The sequence below is a fragment of the Mytilus edulis genome, chromosome 3, assembly GCF_963676685.1.
Source record: "Mytilus edulis chromosome 3, xbMytEdul2.2, whole genome shotgun sequence".
NCBI classification, from domain to species: Eukaryota; Metazoa; Mollusca; class Bivalvia; order Mytilida; family Mytilidae; genus Mytilus; species Mytilus edulis.
The window spans coordinates 97572797-97600392 of NC_092346.1; the positions used below are offsets into that span (position 1 = coordinate 97572797).

A 27596-nucleotide genomic window follows, 5' to 3' on the forward strand; every position below is an offset into this window, starting at 1 on the left:
GTCAAGAAACATGAAGTTAGAAAAGTGACATTTCTTACGTAATAATTCAGTAACCTGAATAAATTAAAAACATATATAAAATTGACTTTCTAATCATGCAAGACTAACAAAAACATAACTGAATAACATCTCAGACTATTAAGTTGACTATATGTGTCAATCAGACATCTATTTATTGTAAAGACTGTATAAAAATGCCATTTATTTAATTCATTTTTAGGATTTCAGGAATATAGTTGTGTAAGGGACATTTTTTTCAAGAACCGTTTTGAAAATAAGCATTAATGTTTCGTGTTCATTGCATTTATTAAGAAATGCTTTACAGATTAATTTAATGTGTTTGCTGTTGAAGTTTGTATGTTTATCTGGTTGAAACATAGATTTTATGTAGAAGCTAAAGCTCCCGAAGACAATATAAAATATAGAAGGATTATTTAATGAGCGTGTTTACGGCATCAAATAGATAATGAAATAAAAAAACGAGCATATCTGGAATACTGTCTGAAGCTACAGTAAAGTATTGACATCTTGTAGAGTGAGGTTATTGATATTTCTGTTGAACGATTAACATCAGCCATTCTAACAACATTATAACAGACCATATTTAAAATCATTGATGTTAAACATAGTATGATTGTCTCTTCTATGCTAATCCTTTTCAATGTCGATATTGGCTGTCATTTAAAATTTCACATGGAGATGACTCTATTGGGAGTAATGGAGGATTGTTGTTGTATTCGTCTGCAGAATGATTCATTCTTAAAATTACAAGTAATTGCTGTGTAAAAACATCACTTGCTACTCATATGTATGTTCGGTATACATGATATTCATAAAATGCAATTGCCTGTGATTTGTGATTGCGTGTCAAACTAAATGTCGGTAGAAATAGTTTTGAGGATTCAATAACGTAAAATGTCGACTTTATCGCCATTTGATATAAGTGGGCTCGGCAAAGGTTTTGGATTATTTAGGCCAAGGCGGCCTAGTTATACATATGCAACACAGACGACTGAACTAGCATACTTAGGTCAATATGGCCGACAAAGAACAGAGAGTTACAGATATGCTGTTCGAAAAAGTACAAGTGACCCCGAAGAGCAGACGGATTTTATTGAGGGATTAGTAACAAACAGAAGAAATCGCAAAGAAAGTTACTTAAATGCACTGAAAACTGATGAAAATTCGTTGACTCTACAACAAGATAAGGAACCTATCATAGGAAACCATATTCCAAAGGTAAATATTGATATAGCACCCAGACATTCAAAAGAACATATCAGTGAACTTAAAACAGTTATTGCCAAGAGAACATCGATAGGCGAACCACTTTCGGTATGCGTCTCAGACGAAGCAAAACACGACGAAAAAGCGAATGAAATTCTTACTTCCGGTACACCCATGAACATGCATGGTAACAATGTGAACGAATTACAACGAGAAACTGAAACCCCTGTGTCAGAGCTAAGTAGTAACGTGCCATCTGTAGTGGTTTTCACATTTAGAAAGAATTTAGTGTTTTTATGTATTAGTTTTATAATGCTATTTTCAGCATTTAGAGCAATCCAAAACTTACAGTCTTCCATTAATACAAAGGATCATCTAGGCATTATATCAATGGCATGTTTACACGGGACCATGTTCTTGACCTGCTTGTGGGCTCCTAGCATGATTAACAAAGTATCTGCTAAATGGGCTATTGTTTGTGGTATGTGTAGTTTTCTCATTTGGACCGGTGCTAATATTTATCCAAAGTTTTATACACTTATTCCCTCTGCAGTATTCTGTGGTTGCGGACAAGGAATACTATGGACGGCTGAGGTTTCTTATGTTCTAAAATTAGCTTTTGATTCCTCGAAAATAACACGTAACGGTTTAGATAAACAAGTGTTTAGATTTCATGGCATATTTTTAGCTTGTTTTCAGACGACACATATTTGGGGGAACCTATTGTCGTCGTTAATATTTCAATATTTTGAGGTACCGGCTACCATAGACCTAGATTACGGTCAGATGGCAGATTCAAACTATTCTGACGTCACTAAACCATGTGGAGTTCTTTATCCGTGTATCATATCAGAATATGATCAGCAAACTGGTAAGTATATTTTCATTTTTTTTCACATTCCTTTTTCTTTTATTTCTAGTATGGAAATACTTATGAATAAATCTTTAAAAGTTTGGCGTAAGATACCAGAGGGACATTAGAACTCATAGATAAAAATTAAACTGACAAAACCATAGCTAAAAAGAAAAAGACAAACAAACAGTTATTAAATTATATGTATGGACCAATCATACCCAAAATAAACGAACTTGCTTTAAACAACAGAGCCTGATACAGTACAACTAATTCTTACCGCTAATTAGTCCAACATCGCCAGATAAAACAGTTTCTTTGACAACTAACTACCTTCTGGGTCAAGTGTTTCAAAAACAAAGGTCATCAGTAGTGAGCTGAGGAAGGAAAAAGTAAGAAAGCAAACAATTCGAAATTTGTAAAGTTGATGAAACAAGTTATCCGTTAATGTCATAAAATGCTTTGATTAAAGTGTTTACGATGTCTCTTTTGAAAGTTAAATGCACTTTACATGGTTCAATGTGGTTTCAACAGGTTTGTAACGTCACTAAATAAAGGCAAAAGTAGTATACCGCAGTTCAAAATTCATAAATCGATCGAGACAAAAAAAAAAAAAAATCCGGGTTAGAAACACAACATTGAAATGTAACACCCACAGAAACGAACTATAATATAACAATGGCCATTTTCCTGACTTGGTACCGGACATTTTAATAATAAAAAAAAATAGCAGGGTTGAGCCTGGTTTTGTGGCATGCCAGACCTCCCGCTTTTATGGCAATGTTAAATATAACATTAAAATGACAATATTACATGATAGGACTACAAAACAAATAAATTAGAGATCATATAGGACTGAGAAACACACGAATTATAGATATGAACTTTAATATTTATTATTTAGGTGACTTATAGACCCATTGGGTCGGTAGCATATGTATATATTATGTTAAACTATGTTAATTGACACACTACTGTAACTACACAAGTCACTATAATGAATAATCTACTTACTTACTTACTTTCTTATAGCTAACAAAAGGTGCCAGGTTTAAAATGTAATACGCCAGACGCGCGTTTCGTCCAAACAAAATATTGTTTAATTCCATAGTCTATCTGGATTGGAACAAATAGCAATAAAGTCTATACTACATGTGTTTTATTTGTAACTGTCGGATTCACATATTTTTGATTTTAGAATTAAACAGAACCGATTAACACTATAGGTGGTTTTGAAGTTTCAACGGACCCGATTAATACAGGTGTTTTAGAAATTTGAATGCGTTGTTTTTATAACCGAAAGATAATTTTATTCAACCGATAAGCTTGCATGATGAAAGTGTACTGTGTTGTATTAGGCAAGTGGTTCCCCTCTCATTTAATTGTGTTGAAAATAATATCTCCTCTGCCGGCCAATGAAATACTTGCAATTGTCACTAGTCTTATACATTAATATCACTTTCAGAGTCGATTGAATTTGTAGTTTTGTCTGACCACGATCCATTGCTAGTGAATGCAATTTTGTCTTAACTGCTTTCATCATCTGAAATGATCTTAACTATTAAAAAGTCAGATTATTTTCTATATTTTTTTTAGACATTTTCATTATGTAAATTTCATCAAAGTTTAGATAATTTGTATGCAGTTGATCTAAATAGTATTATCATATAGAGATTTCCGTATTACAGAAATGATTATGTTTTTGTTACCAACATTCTAACTTTTTGACGGTTAAACTAAATTTAATGTTTAGCCCTTATGTTTGTTGGTTGGCTACAGGAAAACCTAGCTGAACCACATGTAAACTAGATAACGGTTTCCTGACTGTAGGAAATTGTCATATACAGTCAAGAATTACGTTTGTATAAATCAATGCTGCTCAAAAGCTTAAATAATCTGGAGTAGAGCAACAGAAAATGTCTGATCAAGTTAAAACTATTTTTGTATTACTGACAGCTCGTTAAATGGAAGGAAAGTGCTGCATTGTTTGTTTATTAAATGGTAAAAAAAACGGTTTTGATATTTTCAAATCTGAGTTCCAGATCATACGATGCTTATGAGCCACACCAATAACTTATTTCCTTAACAATGACAGAATACAAAATTCGTACACCTCTATTTTGAAAATATCAAATGATCATCCCGATGCCACTGCTGGTGGAGATTTATTTCCCCGAGGGTATCACAAGCCCAGTAGTCCGCACTTTTTGTGCTGACACGAATTGTTATTGATATACATTGTAGTTATATTTATAAATTAACTGTTTACAATTTTTCGAAAAAAATAAGGCTTTTCTACCCCAGGCATAGATTACCTTAGCTGTATTTGGCAAAACTTTTAGGAATTTTGGTTCTCAATGCTCTTCAACTTCGTACTTAATTTGGCCTTTTTAACTTTTTTGGATTCGAGCGTCACTGATGAGTCTTTTGTAGACGAAACGCGCGTATGGCGTATAAACAAAATTTAGTCCTGGTATCTCTGATGAGTTTATTTTCAACATTAAAATATCACTTAATAAACAAATCGAACGTTTTTGTCTCTATCTTAACTTGTGCTTTCAACTTGGATATCTTCCCCTGTTACATGACGATTATAAGGTAATAAGTCAATAGTTGTTAACTGATGTTCAAAACTCCCCAAATCACTTTTTACATTTATACCAAAGAAAAAACGCCAGAGAAATGCATGAACAACAAAACATATAAAAACCGGGATTTTCAACAGGCTATGCATGAATATCAGATATTCCAGGTTCGAGTTAAAGAGTCGTTATTAGAATGAGAAAGGTCTACAAATCACATGAGCAATTTAAACCTGAGTGAGTCAAAAAAAAAAAAACAACCCCAACGTGTTTATCAATTATTCTCGTAAATTCAGGGCAAATAAATAAAAAACGAATGTACAACAAGTTGGAATTGTAAGCTGTCTAATAACACAGAAACTTCCTCAACAGGACAAACAAACCGGAAACCTGCAAGAATATAACCAGTAAGGATGTGTTCCAAACACAGGCAATCACGCACATATTGATTCAATTGAATCAATATATGGAAACAAAACTTTTGTATTCGAATGATTATATGCAATCTTAGTCCATCTCAACATGCACATTTTTCCTCCAACAATTTCATTTTCCACTTAATGGCAGATCGGAAGATAAGTCCAACCCTCTTCAAACAAAAAATAAGTAAAATAGAATACAACAAAAACAGTCACTGTGATGCTTCAGGAAGAAACACAAAATATTTAAAAAAAAAAAATTTAAAAAAAAGTAATAAAAAAATTAAATCATCATAAATACCAGTTTTGATTATGGTGGATGTTGGGACACGTGTTTCGTCTACATAAAAACTCATCAATGACGGTCATCTCAATTATTTTTATAAAGCTTATTAAAGCACGAAGTTGAAGATCATTGAAGAACCAAAATTCCAAAAGGTTTCATTAAATTCAGGTATATTCCTGGGTTAGAATGATAGGAGTAATTCGAAAATTTAAAAATTATACGATTACTGTCTTTTGGTGAGGTAAATATGTGGTTTTATTGACTTTTGAAAAACTGATATTCACTAAAGCCAACGGCCGAAGTGAATATCAGTTTTTCAAAAGTCAATTAAACCAAATATGTACCGAAACAAAAGACATTAATTATTTTATTCTATATTCCGAGAGAAATGTATGTAATAGATATCAAATACCAAAACCAATTGTAAATCAAACGTTTTTTTACCCAAATTATACACGTGAAAAACGCTCGGCGTTTTTCGCGGTGAATATACTTTTTCCGCAGGTGAATATGCTTATTTATTCAAAATCCCATTTCATATAGAAAAACCTACTACAGTTTTATCAATATGGAATAATTGTTATTATTCAGTTGTTTTTAAAAGAAAATCTGTATTCCTGTGGAAAAAGACTGTATTCATTTGCGCCTCACCCTTGTTCGAATTAGGCCCACTCCTACAGGGGACATAAAAGACCGATTAAATGGAGCTATCCTCTTTGTTTAAACTCCAACTACTGATATAAAGACCATGACACCCATTGAATGATTCCAATAATGTCAATTGCAACTACATGCGTCCTATTAAACTATAAATGAGTGACATCACAGATATATATAAGTAAGTTCGTTATATGACTAACATGTTTTACATAAATCTTGTTTTAGATTGCTCAATCTTTAGTGTTCGTTTTTTGTGTATTTTAATTCGTCTTTTTCTTGATCTTTCTTTGGATTGTGTTTTTATAACGTTTTTATAACCCCATGATGTGCCTTTTAATTTGTCAAAATTTATTTTCTGGTTTAATTGTAAAAGAGAAGCGAAAGATATCAGAAGAACAATCAAACTCAGAAGTCGAAAGTAAACTGAAAACGCCATATAAAATATGGACTTGGAAAGACAACAAACATTATATTTCAAATATCGATGGCACATATTTAAAAAAAAACTGAATTTACTTTAACCCTGTTTTGGTTTTATCAGGTCATTAACGGTTATTTGTACTATTAGCTTTTGGACCTTCAAATATTTTGGCCTAGAGCATCACTGAAGAGACGTTACTTGTCGAAATGGGCATCTGGATCAATAAAATGTAAATGTTATTATAGTCTACGATATAATTTGTCCCTAGTTTCATTAAGAAACTTTTTCATTTTTTTGATATCAACGGCTAGTTTAAAAGAAAAAGGATTCTGGCTATATTATCTTTGACTTCTTTTGTCATCTTTACATATGTAAAAGAATATCTTAATTATAAAAAAGAATTAATTTCAGAGTTGCTTTGAGATTATAATCCAACATTAATGAATCATGATTGTTTAATTATATCTTTTGTATACATTTATGCCTCATGAAAAACAAACTGATCTCAACAAAATATCAATGTTTTATTAAAGTATTATAAATCAAGAATATAATAATATGTAAAAAATATTTTTAAGCTATACTATGTAGATTTCAAAGAATACAATTTCGCAAACATATTAGCGTTAGAATGACAGTGTGTTATGATTTCTGCTACAGCTGACAGGAACATAATACGTCTGTTTCAACTGTATATTTTATTGATTTTATTCTATGATTTGAATTACTCTGTAGTACGAGAAAATCTATATCATTCTTGAAGAACATCGCTAGACGGAATACTGGATAATTCATGTGGTTAAAATGTTCTGAATGTTTGATCAAATATACGAAAAGCGGAAGAGAAAAATAATTAGCAGATAAAGTTATGTAACTTAAACTGAGGGAGCTGATTTGAAAAAAAATTTAGATCCGACATGGCTCAATAAAGGCAATAGTAGTATACCGCTGTATATTGATATAACAGATTAGATAATTTAAGATCAATGTACTTTTAAGTACTAGAGGGGGGGGGGACGGAACTTTAGAAGGAGTGCTGCAATTCATTTATACTTGATAGAATGTTACTACTCAAGTATAAATAAAGAACAGAACCACTACAATATAGCTATTACATGAACAATAAGATAAATATTATCAAAATGAAGCTGATGCAAAACACAGAACATGAATAGGGAGAACAAAATAAACATAGCTGTTAATTACTGTGTCATTTGGTCTCTTGTGGAGAGTTGTCTCATTGCCAAGCATACCACATCTTCTTTTTTATATTTCTATTGGCTTTGCTCATTGTTGATGGCCGTGCATTCAAATATGGTTGTTAATTTCTGTGTCATTTTGATCTTTTGTCTCATTGGCAGTCATACCCAGCTTTTTTTTATATATATAAATGCCACATGTAAAGCAGAGGACTCTCTTCAATTTCAATCGTGGACACAATTTTTAAACAATTGTTTTTCCAAAAAGGGGTTGACTTTCATATTTTATATATATAGTTATTTACGTCGTCTTCGTGATAAGCAGTCGGTTGAGTCACTAACTTTGAACACGATATATTTTTTTTTGGGGGGGGTGGTAGGGGTGGGGGAGGATATCCACTTAAGAGTTTTCTCCCGACATTTCAATTGTTCATTTGATTATTGGTACTTCCATGTCGATAAAATCTAACCTATATACCAGTTTTACTGCAACTGCTTTTGTGTGCAATTGATTTTTCAAGTTTATGAGGTTTTAATATTTCTGTTACATAATTTGAAGTGTTAAAAATTGGTTTTGCATTTGAATTTATTCGACATTTTCATATTGATATTTTTATTTGGGTATTATTTTAAATAGAATAGATCTGCCCGCATTCTAAGGAAGCTGATATTTGATGTCACTAGCAAGAGCTTTACTATCTGTAGACGATCAATTAAAGAGCTGATTTTAAGTTATATTGAAACTTTATATGAATAAAAAAGATCTATAAAAATGTATTTACAATGAAAACTGACTGGCTCAGAAACGCAATTTAATCCTTCGGTTGAATAATGTTGTTTAACAAGATGGTATCTGGTGACGATAGTTTCGTATAACTTTATACCCTGGAGTATAGTTTCGTATCCAATTGATAGTTTTCCATTATTGAGAAACAGTTCCATACCCTTTGAGGATTAATTAGGAAACAAAGTCAGCATCTTCCTATAATCAACTTGAAAGATAGATCTCCAGTCTAACTAGAAAGCTGGGTATGGTGTTAAACAAAATATTTTATCTACATATGTTCTAAACATATCTCAACCTATACTGATAAATATAATTTAAAATTTAATATTTGGAAAAACACCTAAACATGAAACTCATATGCCATAAAAAGGTAATAAAGAATTATTTTTAGTTAATTCATATAGTTCTACATTACATCTACTTAATAACTGTGTGAGCATCGCACTGTTTATCTTGTAAATGTTGTTTTCAGAACTTCACCACCTCCTTTATTAATCCGTGTGATGAATGTTAGTCGAACTGTAAATGACACCTTTGCTATGGTTCCCTAATGAATTATTGATCGTCTACTTTAAAGGCAGCGCCTCTGGGAAATATTTTGATGCCCATAACACTTTCTTGTGAAGTACATTTACTTCTCGACTAACCCTTCTCTAATGTAAAATAACACCTTAATAACGCTAATAGTTAAACTGCTCACATTCCCAAAATATTATTAATTCTCCATATATACTATTGACTAAAACAGCTACAAATGGCCATCTTTCCAGTGAATGATAAACTATCATATATCTAATACACCTCAAATAATTGGAATTGCGTGACATTTGTGTTGTTTTTAGTGTGTGCTTCTGGTGTTGTTAGTTTTAATTGCTTTGCTGATTTTGGATATCCCTTTTTCAAATTGAATACCATCAGTTTGAGAGCAGTTTATTTTTTTTTCAAACTGACATTTCATGTCAAACTTTTTATTAAATGAATAAAAAAAAGATTTGATATTTTAAAATCATCAAGTTTTACCCCAAAATTCGACATACATATCTGGGAAATGTAAAAAAACCCAACATAATAGACTACCAAAACGAAGATGGAAACATACTTTTCAATTAATTCGATGTATTTTTCTAAGATATTGTGTTATAATGTACTGTTTGATCAATCTTTATTTACAAATATTACCGCGCTTTGGTTTTTTTTCGATTTACAATATTTGAGCATCGGTGAACTAATGTTGACTTGATATACAGACGCCAGCATGATTGGGGTGATGGTTTTGGGCTATATGTATCACTAGTGACCATTTACATGTTCTTGAATTGTAAAATCACTAATTTTGACTTCTGCCAATTTATTTCTACAATAAATTATACAACGGTTGCACTAATGAAACCCTTGTTTTGTTTGAAACGGATTTTTTATGTTTCTGTTGCTTCAGTGGTATGAGTGTTTTTGTTATTTATATATCCTTTGTTCTGGAAAACTATTTTTTTTTAATTTGGTAATTTTTTCTAGCATTTTTCAATCCGCTAGTCTGATATCATTTCATTGGATTACGCCAAAATTTTCAGGGCAAAGCAGTCAATGTTCTAATTTGAGCGTATACTCAGTTATTATGTAGAATCCCTTAAATTTTCAGGGATTATGTAGAATCACTGGTCATTTTAGGAATTATATATAACCACTAAAATATTCAGGGATTATGTATAATCACTAGAAACAATGTCAGGGATTAAACATAATAACTAAAATGATAATGTACCCAAACTATAGGCCCCCAAGAGCCAGTGTCGCTCATCTTATTTTACTTTGGTTTTGGAAATCATGTAAAAATAACTTTAAATCATAACAGATCATTCGTTCTATGTATTTCTATCATGCCTTAGTTGAGCCAGTTCTCTCATTTGCAATTTTGTGTTGTGGAAACACAAAATACACAAAACAGGTGTTCCATAACCTTCTTCGCCATTTGTTTTACCACAATAAACATGCACTGTGGATTTACACTCATATTAAGACGGTAATTGTGAAAATTTGCATATGATAAGTATTACTTTAAGTTCTGTATATCTAGGTTTTTTTTATTGCTTTTTGCAATTTACAAAATTATTTTTTTCGTCAGATATTTAAGATTTATTATTTTCTAGATCCATGCCCAACAGCCCCCATCCTATGTTAATGTATAAAAATGTATAGACTGTAATACATATGAAATATAAGATGGTAGGAGCTTTTAAACAATTTAAATCCTAACTAACTGTTCACTTAAACTTTCAAGGAATAAGAAAAAAACAAATGGTAATATGTGTTTTTATTTAATTTTTATCAAACAAAGGATCTATGAATTATTGATAATCCCTAAAATCATTTCAGTGAATTTGTAGAATAATATGGATTATATATAATCACTAATGATTTTAGTGATTCTACATAATCCCTGAAAAATCAGTGATTCTACATAATCCCCGAAAAATCAGTGATTCTACATAATCCCTGATCATACAAATTCACTGTAACATATGAACGCCAATGTGACAATTCTCCATCCAAGTCACAATTGGTAAAAATGAATCATCATAGGTAAAAGTACGGCATTCAACATAGAGCCTTAGCTCACACCAATCAGCAAGCTTGAAAGGGCCCCACAAATGACTAAATCGAATTATTCAAACAGAAAAACGAACGGTATAATCTATATAAAACAAGAATGTGTCCCCAGTACACGGATGCCCCACTCGCACTATCATTTTCTATGTTCAGTGGACCGTGAAATTGGGGTCAGAACTCTAATTTGACATTAAAATTAGAAAGATCATATAATAAGGAACATATATACTAAGTTTCAAGTTGATTGGACTTCAACTTCATCAAAAACTACCTCGACCAAAAACTTTAACCTGAAGCGGGACGAACGAACGGACGGACGAACGAACGAACGAACGAACGGAGCCACAGACCAGAAAACATAATGCTCCTCTACTATCGTAGGTGGGGCATAAAAACAAGAAACGAGATATACTTATGAACCACATCAACAAACAAAAAAACTGAACAATATTTAGTATTCAATTTACTTTTAAACGTAACTATCTATATAAATTCCCGTAGGAAAATGTAAAAGACTGCAGCGCCATAAGTTAAATCGATGGCCTTGGCTTTACAACAGGCTGCAGAACTTGTGATGTTTTTAATCTATTTAAAATCAGACTTTTCTGATACTTATGTACTTTTGCACATTGGTTCTCCTTGATTTGTTTGCTTTCAGGATTGTATGTCTTATCACACTAGTGTTGTCCTTGTAATGGTTTATTGGCATCACAGCATACAAATGTTATCACAGTAAAGGTTGTCCTTGGTTCTTGGCTTAACACCATGGGTGTCCTTATTTTTCAATTTTAAAGCTCCTTATGTATTATCGCAATTTTCTGCCTCTAGGTTTACTCTTTTCAGTGCATCATTTACTACCACAGCCCTATCTGTATTTTACAAGATTGACTCGTCACAGTCCCATCTGTATTTTACAAGATTGACTCTTCACAGTCCCATGTGTATTTTAATACTTTGGCTCGTTTTTGCTTTGGATTTGCAGTTCATCATGTATCATCGCTCTTTGGCTGTCATGAATTTAGTTTTACAGCCTTGTATGTATTTTAGCACTTTTGTTTTTCTATATTAAGCTTTAAACCCTCCGGGATATTTTAGTACTTTGGCTTTTCTTTTTCTTTTAATTAACAGTTCATGTAGTATCGCAATGTGGCTCGCAAAGCTAAACTTTACAGTCCTATGTGTATTTTAGCACTTTGGCTGTTCTATGCTATGCTCTATAGAACCTATGTGTATTTAAGCAATTTGGCTTTAGTTTTGGATTTACAACTACAATGTAATGTATTATTGAACCTCCCTACGTTTTTGCTTAACATCTCCATATGTTTTATCACAGTGTTGTTCTAACTGTGATTTTGACTGAGCTTCGTATGTAATATCACTATTTGGTGCTCCTAGGATTCGGTTCAATACTTCTAACTTCTTCTGTTTTAGTTTATTTTCTTTGGTTCCACACCTTCTTATGTATTAGCATAATTTGTTCCCTAGGGTTTGGCTTTACATCTTCTTATGTATAAACATTCTTTGTCTCTCCTAAATTTTGAATCTAAAACTCCTTATGTATAAGCATATTTTGGTATCCCTAGCTTTTTGTTTAACAGTTTGTTATGTTTGATCCTATTTTGGCTATCCTATTTTTTGTTTGATTTAACCCGCTTCGTTTATTGTTGGTAATTCGTTTCTTACAGATTCATTTTTAACATCATTGGCTTTCAAATATTTTGTTTTTTTTTATCCGGATAATGGTATATCAAGAAAAGCGTTTCGAAATTCTTTACCAATTGCAACTTAGGTTCAAACTCCCACAGGCAAAGTAAATTGTTTGGTTATATTTTTCTTCACGTATTTTAGGCATTTGTACAGTCTATGCTATCAATGTTTTCGGTTTCAGTGATCATTATGACGGTAAACTCAGAAAAGCGCTTCCACTTCACCAAATTCATATCGTTCAATTTTCAATTTTTCGGCATAACAGCTCTTAGTAATTATTCCACTTTTGCTTTCTTTGGTTAGGGCTTCTACATCTCTTGATGTTTTAGCCATATGTGGCTCTCTCAGGTTGTGCATTTTCAATTTTTCCTTGTAATGTATAGATAAAGATCAATGTTACGATGTGAAATTATAACTCATCCATCTTTAATAAAATCCAATATTTTTCAAGCATCAAGTCTTGATTAAAGCAAGCAATACCAGAACGAAAAAAAAGGCAAGAACTAATATATCTTAGCACTAGAATGTGAGATTACTATGAATCATTGATAAAGGTCATAAAAGGAGGGCACTTTAAAGTCATCTCCTAGGAATAATTAAGTTATTAAATTTGATTAAGATGTAGTTTTTTGAGAATCGTGATGTTTCAGATCATTAGATACACATTATCCATACTCCCACCTAAATTGAAACAATTCAAATGATTTGATTTAAGAGTTTGTTATCGTTCAGGAAATACCATATGGTTATATGGGTGTTAAACATACTTAGACAGATTTTAGAAAAAAGCGTTTTACATGTATATCATAAATAAGGCAACCGTTTGACTTCGGCACCTACACTCTGATGGACATTAGTATTAAGTTCTTAATGATTTGATACTTCTAGCAGACGACACTTTCAAATCGATTGTCTGACAGCGCGTGATTTGATTTAGTTTCTTGTGGTGTGAAATTTTTCCATTTTGCCAATCGCCTCATTTCTCAGACGTGATAAAACCTATTCGACATTTCGATAACGGCTCTTTACATTACAAAGGAAGAAAAAATATGTTCTATACATACAATGAAAAGAAAAACTGAATCCATTGATTATACACAAACGAAATGTTGATTGGAGTGTTAATCGATATAAGTTAGTGTCTATTTGGAGACATAAGATAAAGATTTCGCTGTCGAAAGCATTATTACTGTCGATATTTAATGAAGTGTTTCTCTTCAGATTACAATAGACAGATTAATCTATGATAAACAATATAGTCATGCTGGTTCATCCAGACGATGCTACTACTCAGACATGACACACACAAAAATATTGTAGAGAAACAATATGGGCATACAGGGTTATATCCGCGATGTCGTTCCTCGTTAACAATAGCAATAATTCATTAGAAAAAGTGTGGAAAATTTCGACGAATTAATTGTACAAAAAGCATCGTTTTAGTCCACATATTCTTTCCAAAAAAAAAAGCCATGCGTTTTTAAAGAATATCAATGACATTCATCCACATGAACTATCCGTAAATATATTTGTTGTTCAATTTTTAGACCTTGTTATAGAAATATTGACGTACATCTTCAAATTAAATTTTATCACAATTATATCAATCTCTATATTTCCTCTTGTTTGTCCTCTTTAATGATGATAAAAATCCATTTGAATTTCTAAAGGAATCAAAATATCTCCGTTGGTTGTATATGTATGGGTTTGCAGTGGCGTCTCAGGTTTCAAGAAATATGCGTTTTGTATCAGCAGAAAACTTTTACAAATTAGACTCGTATATGACAAAACAATCATTTACCTTAAAATATAACAAATATACAACTTTATTGTGGAAATATGTTTTTTAACTTGAGGAATTTAATAAAGGGTAATGTTTTACAAATCTAGACCACGAGAGTCACTGCAACAATTAGATGAAACCGTTGCAAGTATGCCTGCATATCTAAAGTTGAGAACCTCATCTCCAGTTGTCTTATATCTAAAGTGTGTCCTTACAAAGAAAGCGCGTTGGTGTAGATCTTGCGTGATAAGTGTGTTTACAACCAGGGACGGCTCATGGCTGATTAATAGAATTTGACATGAGGTTAAACATAGGCAACAGTATTATACCGGTATTCAAAGGTTTTAAATGATTGAGAGAAAACAAATTCGGTTTTCCAATTAAAACCGAGGGAAACACATCAACTATAAGAGGAAAACAAACGAACAACAGAAACACTGAAGTTAACAAAAAACACCTCTAACATACATCAAAAGAAACTACATTGTATTTGATAACCACTCTCATATTCCTGACTTAGTACAGAACATTTTACGGCTAAATGGTGGGTTGAACCCATTTACTGGTTAACATAACCTTCTGCTTTATGACCGTTCTGGTCACAACTTTTTTTGAACTTTTAGTCTTCAGTGCTTTGTACTGGTCTTTCGAACTTTTTTTAATCTGAGCATCACTGGTTAGTCTTGTGTGGATGAAACGCACGTCTTGTGTGTTAGATTTTAAACCTGATACCTTTTGTGAGCTATTATTCGTGTGTTTCTCTGTCCTGTATTTTCTCCAATTTATTTGTATTGTAATCCTGTCATGTAATGTTGTTATTTTAATGTTATATTTAACATTGCCATTAAGGCGGGGGTTTGGCATGCCACAAAACCAGGTTCAACGCACCATTTTTTTCTTAAAATGTCTTGTACCAAGTCAGGAAAATGGCTATTGTTATATTATAGTTCGTTTCTGTGTGTGTTACATTTTAATGCAGGTTTCTGTTGTGTCGTTGTTTTCCTCTTATATTTGATGCGTTTCCCTCAGTTTTAGTTTGTAACTCGGATTTGTTTTTTTCAAATCGATTTATGAATTTCGAACAGCGGTATACTACTGTTGCCTTATTTATGACAATTTTAATAAATATCGCTGAAAGACAACACAAAATACAGCACAAAACATATTTCATCAACGACATACACCATATGATATAAAAACCAGTGAAGCACTTACGTAACTAACATGCAATCTCAAACTTTATACAATTATTTTCATAATACTCGTCCAAAGAATTTTCATGACAGTGACGTTATAGAGAGGCAATTTTATAATTATTTTGGGCACAAACGATAAGACATGACAGATTATCCAATCGAAATCATAACAGAAACAACAAAAATGAATACATGGATGTTGAATGTACAAAACACAGACCCACGTCGTATAGTAATGCAAATTCACACTCGGTATAACAGTCATATTCGGGAATAGGTCACATTCGGTACTAAGCAGACAAACCACAAAGATGTTAAACCACAATCTAAGACGTGGTAAAAATGTCATTAGTCAGTTTAGACAAAGACAATTCGTCTTATTCAACTCATTCGTGATGGCGTCCATAAAATTTACGGAGTGTCTTTTTTAGTTTTTCCTCCTCATAAAACCTGTTGGTGCAGTTTCTGCGTAAGGAGCACACTCCTGTATATGAAGACAGTGTAGTGTTAACATACATGTGCATAACTTATCAGTTGATATATTCTAACACCATACGACGGAGCAGAGGGTATGCTATCGCTGAGAAATGGGAAATTGATAATTTGGAAAATGGAATCATCCCGTTTGTTATAAATTTTTGTGTTAAGTCGTCCATCTGTGTCAATATTGAAGAACTAAAACATGAAGCCCTTTGCCCGTATTTTGACATTAGATGTTTTTTCTTAAATGTTGGGTTGCTGAACATTTCGTTGATGTATAACAATATCTCCTTTTATTTATGTCATGAATTGCAATATTAAAAAAAAAAGAAACATTTAAACACCAACATAGTTTGTGATTCGCGTGACGTCATTGGTCATGATCAACATATACATGAATGACATCGTATTTTCCAAACAAAATAATGAAAACAATATAAATTTGAAATGCAAAGTAGACGAAATGGTTTCAGATTTTATTTTATTTATTAAGATATTATATTTTTAAGCATGCGCAAAGCTTAACAAAATATAAAATACCGTGCATTCCGATTATGAAAATAAAGAAATAACACAAATTTGACTATAAAATCCTTCTTTTCATTACAGCCAAAATAAAACAAGAATTTATATAGTCTTTTGTTAATGCATAATAACAGAAGTTTGCCTGTCTAAATAATTTTGATTTGTTTAATTTTAGTTTTAGTTTTAAATGACCTGTCAAAAATTGTTATCGTTGGATAAATGATTTTCTTTTTTAAAGGCCTGCATAGTTATACGTTCATTTTTTTTTATTTAAAGGTCTAGATAGTTATATGTTTATATTGTATTTAAAGGTCTAGATAGTTATATGTTTATATTGTATTTAAAGGTCTAGATAGTTATATGTTTATATTGTATTTAAAGGTCTAGATAGTTATATGTTTATATTGTATTTAAAGGTCTGGATAGTTATATGTTTATATTTTATTTAAAGGTCTAGATAGTTATATGTTTATATTGTATTTAAAGGTCTAGATAGTTATATGTTTATATTTTATTTAAAGGTCTGGATAGTTATATGTTTATATTTTATTTAAAGGTCTGGATAGTTATATGTTTATATTGTATTTAAAGGTCTGGATAGTTATATGTTTATATTTTATTTGAAGATCTAGATAGAGATATGTTTATATTGTATTTGAAGATCTGGATAGTTATATGTTTATATTTTATTTAAAGGTCTGGATAGAGGTCTGTTTCCGGTGATATGGAAGCTGATGTGTGCCTATTTAGTAATTGCTTTTATGGGATTTTGCCTTATTTTCTTCTGCTTGGATAGAATTGGTGCTAGAATAGATCCAGAAAAGACAGGACGTCAGGTAATCAATTGAACCAAGTGTTCATGACTTAAATATCTTTAGATTAAATCGTTACAATTTCATTAATTGTTAAATTAAGAATGTGTATTAACCAAACATATGAAATATACAAAACGCCAAACCTAATCATGCAAGAAAATGATGTTGTCTCAATCAACAATCTCAAAAACAAATATATTATATGAAAAATATATAAGAAAGAAAATACAGTTCTGTTTTCATAAAACTGTTATAAAGCGTTCACCATTTGAAAATATGTAACTACGAAAATATATAGATGTGATAAGCAAACATAATATCTTCTTATATCTATATAGAATGTTTTTTCGTGTCCATGAAATTAAATAAATGTCAATGAAGCAATAAGGATCTTTTTAATAAAACGTTTGAATAATCGACTTATTCGGCTTGGCTATAGCATCCCTAGTACACAGTATTTAAAACAAGATAAAAACCTAACTTTTCCGAAAAATCTCTCGCCGCAAATGTTACATACTCATCTCCACTGTAAATATACATGATGGAGTAATGTCCGATATACATAATTCAAGCACAACGTTTCAGGTTGCACTTGGTACAGCTGTTTCTCAAAACACACCTCTTTTGGGGAGATCTTGAATATTCACAGAAAATTAATTTTGTTTACATACTGGTTCCCAGTTATGCTCTCTGTGTTCCATCTCACAGAGACATAACTGTGGAATGTTACCAGTAACTTAAACATTTGCATATTGTTAACATTGAAATCTGTGGTAACCTTTCATTCAAGGTAGGGGTAGTTTAGAAAAGTTGTGTTAGTTTAAACTCTGAGAAGTATAGGGCATATAAACGTTGAAAATATGCCGCACAGCCCTATATTTTGACCTTTGAAAAAAATTGTGGCGCATATGCACTTTCAATTCTAGGAATAGATTTTTTTCAAAACTTCATAGTAAATGTGGTACATTTTTATCCGTAAAAGGAGTTCCTATGGGAAATTGCATTGTCAATTTTTACAGAAATGCAACCTATAAAGGCCATCATAATGCACAAAGTATGCATTCGAAAAGAGGAAACAAATGCAATGACAATTTGATATACGTTTTTTTCTTCAAAGAATCCAATTGATAGTCAGTTAGTTATGATTGACCAACAAGTTCTATAAGATGAAACTGTATATAAACAAAATATCTTATATTTTTTATGGGGGTCATGCTTACATAAGGTATGACGCAAACCAATATTAAAGGGAAAAACTCTATCATATATATTGGAATAATTTAATTTTGGATGTAACGCGTCTTCTGATTGGCTGAAGTTATCTTGTTATCAGCCCATAACCATAATTTAGTCATGTGACCGTGGCGTCATCAACGTTTTTTCATGGTTTTCTATGGTTTAAAACGGAATTTAGAATTAAATTATAAGAAATGACTGTAATATTTTTTCTGTCTATTCAAAATAACATAAAAAATGTGGTGCACACTGTTAAATAACCCGCTATGCGCGTTTTTCAGTGTGCAACAATTTTTTTTATGTTATGTCTTCATAGACAGAAAAAATATTACAGTCATTTCTTAAATAGAAAAAGTGAACTATGATATCTTCTTATATAACTGACATGAGAGAAAAGTTCAAAAGTTACGAATAAACTCATAGATACCAGGATTGTTATTTTGTATTTGGGCCAGACGTGCGTTTCGTCTACAAAAGACTCGTCAGTGACTTTCAAATAAACGAAGTAGAAAAGGACAAATAAAGTACGCAAGTGAAGACCATTGAGGACTAAACGTTCCTAAAAGTTTTGCCGGTTGTTACTATTCATACAAAAATATACATAGATTTCACCAAAGCACATTTCATACTTTAATAATTAATAACAACTATGTTTAATAATAGTACGTTATTTTGATTCGCTAACAGCCATCTCGAGTTATTTTGAAATTCTGAAATTAACATTCATTTCAAAATGAAATGCAATATTCATGATGACACTAATTTTCACAATTAAGTGCACTAGTCAATAAAAGAAAAGAACAAATAGAAATCGTGTAGTCAAGATCCTAACAAAAAAAGAAATGTTGTTTTAATTACTTTATAGGGGTTTAAAGCGTTGACCGTGTGCATATTTTTAGAGTAAAGCGCTTTTACGCTTCATACAAACGTACTTCGGTCAACGCTTTTACAACTCAATAAATTTACAAAAAGAACCATTCGATTCTTAAATAAGTGATGAATTTATCGATTCCAAATGTTGAGCGTTCAAATTGCAAACTAATTATTTGATTATTTTTGAGACTTGAAAAATCCAAAACTTAATTCAAAATTTAAAAAGATGCTAAAACCAAAAAAAAAAAAAACCACAACAAAATTTTGTATTTGACGGGATTAATCTTCAAGCATGGTATTTCGTTTTAATCGATTAATATTGTTTAATTATTTTCATAATTTTTTCAGATTGATAAATATTGAAGTTAAACATGTTGTACTAATTTGTAATGTGTTAACGAGAAGTTTCTACATTTCTATGATAGAAAAGTGGTCCACGAATAATTGAACTATTTTTGATTGATATTACTCCTCATGTTTGTTTCAATAACATACCAAATAACGTCAAATCTTTGATTGCATTTTCTCTTATCAGTCGATATGATCTAGCCTTCACTTAATTGATACCCAGATCAAATTTATGCATTTTATTATCACCTTCCATCATGCTAAAGTTTTGTATTCTAAAAGGGAAAAATAAAACTGTACACATTTAAAGCGTCCAAAGCGCTCTATTAGGGTTTACCTTCTTAAAAACATTCTAAATCTAGTAATGTATAAATACTTCCATGTTGGAGGAGTTATATACGCAAACAGGATATAAACAGATTAGATGAAATCTACTAAAGGTATTCTTTGCAAGTTTTGTAATAATTGCCTAAATTCCCATTTTGAAATTTTTAAGAACAGTTTGTTTTAAATCATGTTAGTTCCATCAAAGTGACTACTCGACTGACGATTCTCTCGGGACTACCATTCCACTAGCACTTTTATCGACTCTATGAATAGCATTTTATAAATTCGGTGCGTCCTACTTGAAATTTTTGATTTCCTTCATCATGAACGATCAAACATAAACAATTGAACCTCGATGAAGTACAAACACGTATTATGTCTGTTTGCTTTGTTCACACATTGTTGTCAATATGATTGTAATGATTGTTTTGGATTTTCAAAAATATGTCATGAGCATCACTGAAGAGACATTGATTGTCGTAAAAGTGCATCTAGTGCTATAAAATAGTACCGTTAACATAATAAATGTCGGCATAGTTTCTTAATGTGTAAACGAGTAATTCACGGAAAAGGTATGATACGATCATGTTATAAATCATGTCAATACCGAAACATTGACTACTGAGCTGGTGATATACTCAATAAGTTAAAAGTACATTCATCAATTAATGCAGGCGTAAGTGTTCTTCATATCACGCAGTTCATGTTGTTAAAAAAAAAGAGTAAAATAATAAAAATCCAAAACAGAAAGTCCGTAAACAAATGGAAAAATTTAAAAATGCTGAATACAACAAACGAAAGGATTACAACTGTTATATTCCTGACTTGTAACGTTACAGGGATTTTTTAATGTAGCAAATGGTGGATAAAGCGTGGTTTAATAGCTTGCTAAACCTCTCGATGTACGACTGTCGTACAAAATTTAATTTATTGACAACGATATTTGAACAAAACAAACAGACATAATAGATAAAAGGTCAGAAATTGGGGTACATCAGTCAACAGTGTGTTATAATCTTAATCACAAAATAAAATACAAATATGAAACAAAGAAACAATGAAAGGCATATAGACTAAGCACATATGCTAACATTAAAGTCAAGAATTCAAAAATACATTAGCACAATAACACAATGACGGGATATATAAGTATTGAGCCACGTCAAATGGATACCACCAAATATACACTAAACAGTTAAAAGTAATACTAGTATACAGAAGTAAAAATTGAAAGAAACTGAATTATTTTTGTAACGACAATATGATTTTATCTGAAATAAGCATTAAGTTAAAGTAAAGAAATAAAAACATCAATAAGCTCTCATAAAAACAGACAATATAAAAAAGAAGATGTGGTATGATTGCCAATGAGACAACTATCCACAAAAGACCAAAATGACACAAACATTAACAACTATAGGTCACCTTACGGCCTTCAACAATGACCAAAGGCCCTACCGCATAGTCAGCTATAAAAGGCCTCGATAAGACAATGTAAAACAATACAAACGAGAAAACTAACGGCCTTATTTATGTAAAAAAATGAACGAAAAACAAATGTGCAACACATAAACAAACGCCAACCACTGAATTACAGGCTCCTGACTTGGGACAGGCACATACATAAATAATGTGGCGGGGTTAAACATGTTAGCGGGATCCCAACCCTCACCCTAACCTGGGACAGGGGTATAACAGTACAACATAAGAACAGTGGTATAACAGTACAACATAAACTCAGTTGCTATTTTTTGTCATTTGGTTGGTCCATTTGAAAATGTGCAGTTTATTATCTAAAAAATGTCATTATTTTTTTTTCAAAGAAGCAAACATAAACACAATTCGATAATATTGCGGGTTTGTGCATTGCTCATCTGTGAAATTTCCTTTCGATGTATATGTATGTTTTATATTTTATCTGAAGCCATTGTCTAAATGAATCTTTGTATAAAATTCAGAGAAGCGTCTTCAAATTTTACGATATTTTTATTTTCAGATTTTTATCCAGCACGTGACTTTGCTGACAACACACAAAACATTTCGTCTGCTGATTCCTCTTCTTATTTTTAGTGGCCTGCAGCAAGGGTTTGTGTTTGCCGATTTCAATCAGGTAAAGCGTTTAAAATTGGAACTGATTGTCGTATCCTATGTAGTAAAGTCGTACACATTGTCATCTTTACTATAGTTCTCGTTACATTCTATAAAGATTGACGGTAACACAAGATAAAGCCTCCACTGAAACAAAATAAATGTTTGTCTAAAACCTAAGTGTTCTTCCGGATTAATGGGGAAACTAAAACAAACGGTTTCTATCCTGAAAACAGACAAAGATTTTGAAGAGTGGCAACAAATGTGACCCTTGTCCGTTCTTTTCTCGGGATTTGGGTGGAGTCACAATTATCTTACTGGGGTTATGCCCCTTTATAAGATAGGTGCATCATCTGTGTCTCATCCACACATTCTTCACTTCATTTTGGTATGTTTTGCATGATTATATGGATGTGTTAATAAATCGGCTGATCCGATTCTTTAAAATACTTATGCACATATCTTTGCAGGCATATGTGACGTGTGCACTGGGAGAGAAGTATGTTGGCTACTCAATGATTGTAATGGGTGCTGCCAACGTGCTCGGAGCAATAGTTGTTGCTATCTGTGCTAAACATATACCGAGAGAGGTTGTGTTTGCCATCGGTGGAATAATTCATATGGGTATAATGATAGGGTTTCTGATATGGATTCCCGATCAATCGAAGCACATTCACTTTCTACTAGCAGCCTCGTGGGGGGTATGCGACGCTGTATGGCAAACCCAATGCAACAGTAAGTGTGTGCAAGTAAAATTAAGCCTTTTAATGATAATCAAACAAACATATTTGAAGAAAACTGTCAAAGATAAAGGCAACAGTAATTTAATATAAAAAAGAAGATGTGGTATGATTGCCAATGAGACAACTATCCACAAAAGACCAAAATGACACAGACATTAACAACTATAGGTCACCGTACGGCCTTCAACAATGAGCAAAGCTCATACCGCATAGTCAGCTATAATAGGCCCCGATAAGACAATGCAAAACAATTCAAACGAGAAAACTAACGGCTTAACGCGGTTCGAAAGTAATAAATCGATTGATAGAAAAACAATCCGGGTTACAAACTAAAACCGAGGCAAACACATCAACTTTAAGAGGAAAACAACAAAACAACATAAACACAAAAGCGCAATAAAAAACCAAACGACAATGTAACACACACAGAAACAACGTACAAAATAACCACTGCCATTTTTTCCTTAGAAATAGTAGATGACAAAAATTCTTTGCCTCAAGCTACATATGTATATTCTTAGAAAAATTCCAACACGCTTCTTTCTTAATCCCTTAAATTTTCCATATAGAACAATTGATACGTTCAATTGAAAGTTGTGTAGCAGTGCGTCAAACTTCCCATGGTATTCGGTCATCTTAGTCCTAATAGACTGTTTATCTTGAAATTAACATCCAAACAGACTTGTCTGTGTATTGATACGAGCTATATCAATTAAAAGCTTAAAACTTGCAGATTTTGTATGAATTTGTCGTTACATTACTTCTGTTAATTGTTTCACATGTTCCGTGTATGGACCTTTCATAGTTGACTTTACGGTATGAGTTTAACATTTTCGAAGGCTGTGCGGTGACCAATGATTGTTTATATCTTCGTCATTGAAATTCATGTAGACAGTTGTCTAATTTTCATTCATTCCACATCTCTTCCTTTTGTTATAGAAATGTATCATTCAGACAAATATTTCTTTCTCGTTAATTGCTGTAGCATGTATTTACATATTTATATCACCTTGGAGCTGTGTCCTTCACTAGTCATATGTCGCGTTATCAAAATTAAGCGAGGATTATCACTCATACACGACCGTCTTAAAAGTATTTGGTTGAAGTCCATCTGCGATAAGGAATAGCAATTACAACACCATTCCTTTGATTTTGTTTATCATGTACGTGTCAGGATTTGGATAGAAAATATAAGGATATGTGGTATGATTGCCCACCAGACAACAATCTACAAGAATAAAAAAAACGTGGATTGTGGCAATTATAGCTCACAGCACGGCCTTCAACAATTAGAAAAACATATCATGATAGTTTGAGATAAAAGACCCTGACAGTACGCAACGTGAAACAATTCAAACAAGAAACCTTAAACAGATACAAAAGAACGAAACCAATGACAACCAGTGAATAACAGCCTGCTGTGTGCATTAAAGGATTTCTTGTCAGTTATGCAGTACCGGTAACGGAAAACAAACGCACGCATACTTTTGTTTCACGTTTCATATGAAGGTTTATCTAGAAAGCGCGTCCGTTTTGGTCATAAGCCTTTTGACTGTTCCTGTTCTTATAAACCTTATTTTTTCGGATTTGAGCATTGCTGATGAATTTGAAATTTAGAAAAAAAGCTTTATTTGCATTAACTTGCAAAAAAGTGTTGCTTTCATTTTGTTAATGGTATGTATGTATTTGAATCCTCCAATTGTGATTAAATGTTAAATGCATTATTTTGAAATTTAAGAAGTGATTATAAAATAGCCAAATGTTTTTTTTCTCCATTTTTTCTTACGGTTCTAATATTGATACACTTGGTACAAAGTGTTTATCCATCTTATCTAAAAACAAATTTAAATAAGAAGTATTCAACACAACTCACCTTATTATTGAAAAGTATGTATTTGTAATATCGATAATTATTTTGGAAAATGTTTAAATTTGATAATAATAAGATTCCTAACAGTGCTCCATTGGAGATCTGTGCAATATACAGAGCACTTTTATTGTTCATTTAATGCATCGTGATATACCCTTGAACTGAATGCATCATATATGACCATCTCTTTCCATGACAGTAGAAACAAATGAAATACATGTTACCATCCCACAGCGGAGATATCATAATCTGTTTATTGCAATATTACATCATTTGTTCTCAAAAACATAATTTATCATAGAATCGAAATTCTTGGGAAACACAATTAAAAATAACCTTGTGATACAAAAAGCCGATGGTTTGAAGTAATACGTTAGAAATACGATCCAATGGAAATATAATTGAATCTGTTTGTAATCTTTTTCGTTTTAACACAGCTCATCAGCGATACGTGGGTCAATAATAAAAAAATCATTGTATGCTGTTCCAAAAGCATTAGATGAAACGATACTCTTTTCTTAATTGTTCAAAGCAACATCAAATAGATAAATTCGTTTATAAAAATGTTCATGACGCCGACTTCTAGTTGTCATGGAAACATGTTGCATGTTCAATTGAACATATTTTATTCCTGAGTAAATCAATTCACATTACAATTATAGCTGTTTATATTTCGTCAATAATGAATCACAATGCATGTTTTGTAATATTTTTATCAATTCAAAGGCATATTTAGACTTATTTGTTCTACAACACATTCATCTATTATGGCTTGTTATCCTAGATATCTATCTTTGGAGTCAATACATTTATACAAAACAAAATACTGAAAAATCAGTCATTTAGTCTAAATGATTGTCATGATACTATACAAACGTCAATGAATGTTTTGGAATTTCCTGCATCCTCTTACATACTCAAACCTGGCATAAAATAACAAATATCAATGGTTTTCATATAAAAATCTTTCATACAATAGTGATACATGATTAATTATCACAATGTTTATTTACAGCTTTGATTTGTATCACATGTGTAGAGGAAGCAGACATAGCGTTTGCTAATTACAGGATGCTTCAGGCGTTTGGATTGATGTTTGCCTTCATGTCAGGAACTTTCATGTGTGTAGAAGGGAAACTATACATGCTGATGATTGTCCTTGTAATTGCTATAATGTTCTATGTGCTAGCGGAGTATAAAGTTAGACAAGTAGAAAATGACGTCTTTGACGAACCTTCGAACGAATAATTATAGCAATTATACTCTGTAAATAACGGTAGTCAACGTTGTGTTTGTTCATTTGATGAACCAAAATGTACTGTGTAACGAACACTGAGAGTGTTTTAATTTCAGCGTATCAAGTTGTTGGCAAATACTTTTTTTTTTATAAGGAACTAGCTATTCAGTTACATCAGTAAAACATTAACTGATGATTTTTTGATAAAATCGGTTCGATATATACCCGAAGACCAAACAGATGAAACAACTGCTAGACTTAAAGTCAAATGCAAGTACTTAGTATATGGGAAAACGAGGTCGATGAGGAAAATGTTGACATTTTCTCCAAAAGACACAACTATATATATTATCTATATGTCTATATGATATGAAAAAATGTACTCTACCTGATTTAAATTTGCAATCAATCAAGTATGATAAACACCTAACAGTATTATAAACAGTAAACATTCTTTCATCATTGTTGCAGTCACTGCCATAGACGTTATTTGCTTATTTTTTTCCTTTATTATGAATCAGCAAACCATAATTTTAGCACAATTTTAATAGCGTTATTCATTCGATATTTTCAATCAGTAGTCTAGGAAAATAAAAGTTGTACTATTTCCTAATTTTTGGGTTGCCAATATTTTATATATATTTAAAGAGTTTTCGCTAAAATTCTTATTTTTAGAATGACCCTTTACAAAGAACATCATATTAAATTTCAATTCTACACATTCTAACCATATATAATATGAAAATAATATATAACAAATATGTAATTCTGTAGACTATATATACCCAGTTACAGTTTTATTATTTTTAGTTCATATTCTGTACTCTTTATATTTTCTAATAAAAAATGTAATAACAGTACGTTTTTGTTTATAAATTTTATAATGGAAATCAATCATGTTATCAAAAACCAATATACGATTCTGTAAAAAAGGTTATGTCGATTATCCTTACCTTTTCAACAATTTCACATATTTTGATAACATTAAATGTTATTTAACTCAAAGCTACACAATGTTATTTAACTCAAAGCTACACAATGTTATTTAACTCAAAGCTACACAATGTTATTTAACTCAAAGCTACACAATGTTATTTAACTCAAAGCTACACAATGTTATTTAAGGATGTTGGCTACTCGGTTTTAGAATAGCAAGCTTTTTATATAAGACTGATATAAATTGATAGTTTGTAAATGAATGAACTATAATAGCAAAAAAAAGGCCTCTGTGCTTGTTTTCAAGATATAAGTCATAAAATATGGCGGGAAATAATTTTCATACATTTAAGGCATAAACCGGAGAATTCCGAATATCTGATAAAAAATTCAA

General features: G+C 31.7%; 1 protein-coding gene across 1 annotated transcript; it reads left to right on the top strand.

The window, feature by feature from the left end:
* LOC139517879 (protein unc-93 homolog A-like) lies at positions 1–27123 on the top strand. The gene is made up of 5 exons (XM_071309365.1): positions 1–2098; positions 17426–17565; positions 22325–22438; positions 22887–23151; positions 26045–27123. Exons 1-5 carry the CDS (start codon positions 916–918, stop codon positions 26275–26277), a joined length of 1935 nt encoding a protein of 644 aa, XP_071165466.1. The 5' UTR covers positions 1–915; the 3' UTR covers positions 26278–27123.
* Positions 27124–27596: the final 473 nt, after the last annotated feature.